The 433-nt window shown below is 44.8% G+C and overlaps 1 protein-coding gene across 1 annotated transcript; it reads left to right on the top strand.

The window, feature by feature from the left end:
* Positions 1 to 4: 4 nt before the first annotated feature.
* LOC109131933 lies at positions 5 to 428 on the top strand (the record flags this gene model as incomplete). Its single annotated transcript, XM_019243099.1, has 2 exons — positions 5 to 160; positions 345 to 428. Coding segments are annotated over 2 exons (240 nt in total), but the record flags the coding sequence as incomplete, so codon positions are not given.
* Positions 429 to 433: the final 5 nt, after the last annotated feature.

The following is a 433-nucleotide window of genomic DNA, read 5'->3' as shown; positions in this document are numbered from 1 at the left end:
GATCGGAAATGTCGCCGTCCGGCATCAGTTACAGAGAGCTCTATCCAGTAAAGCCGGTGGAAGTGGAAAGAGCGGCAACGTTTCAGCTGCTGTGGATTCGATGCTTCTGCGTTCCCTTAAAGAACATTATCTTGAAGTTTCAAAGATGACCCCTCCTCCGGTTCGTTCCTCCCTCCCCTTCTCTCCCTCTCTCGCTCTGTGTTTCTCTCTCTACGTTTCGTCTTAGATTACTAGTGATATTTTCACTTAGGGTTTATTATAGGTTACTTAAACCCTAGCTGCTGATTCGTTCACTTAGGGTTTTTGGTGGGATTGAGATTTACTGAATTCAATTGATTTTGCAGAAAGTGAGTCCTCCTTCGCCATTTGAGATTGTGAAAGGATCGCTTGAAGGAACTGGAGGAGCTGTTCTGAAGAAATCTGTTGGAAATGA

Source organism: Camelina sativa, unplaced genomic scaffold (genome assembly GCF_000633955.1).
Source record: "Camelina sativa cultivar DH55 unplaced genomic scaffold, Cs unpScaffold08440, whole genome shotgun sequence".
Classification (NCBI taxonomy): domain Eukaryota; kingdom Viridiplantae; phylum Streptophyta; class Magnoliopsida; order Brassicales; family Brassicaceae; genus Camelina; species Camelina sativa.
This window is presented reverse-complemented; position numbering and strand designations above follow the sequence as displayed.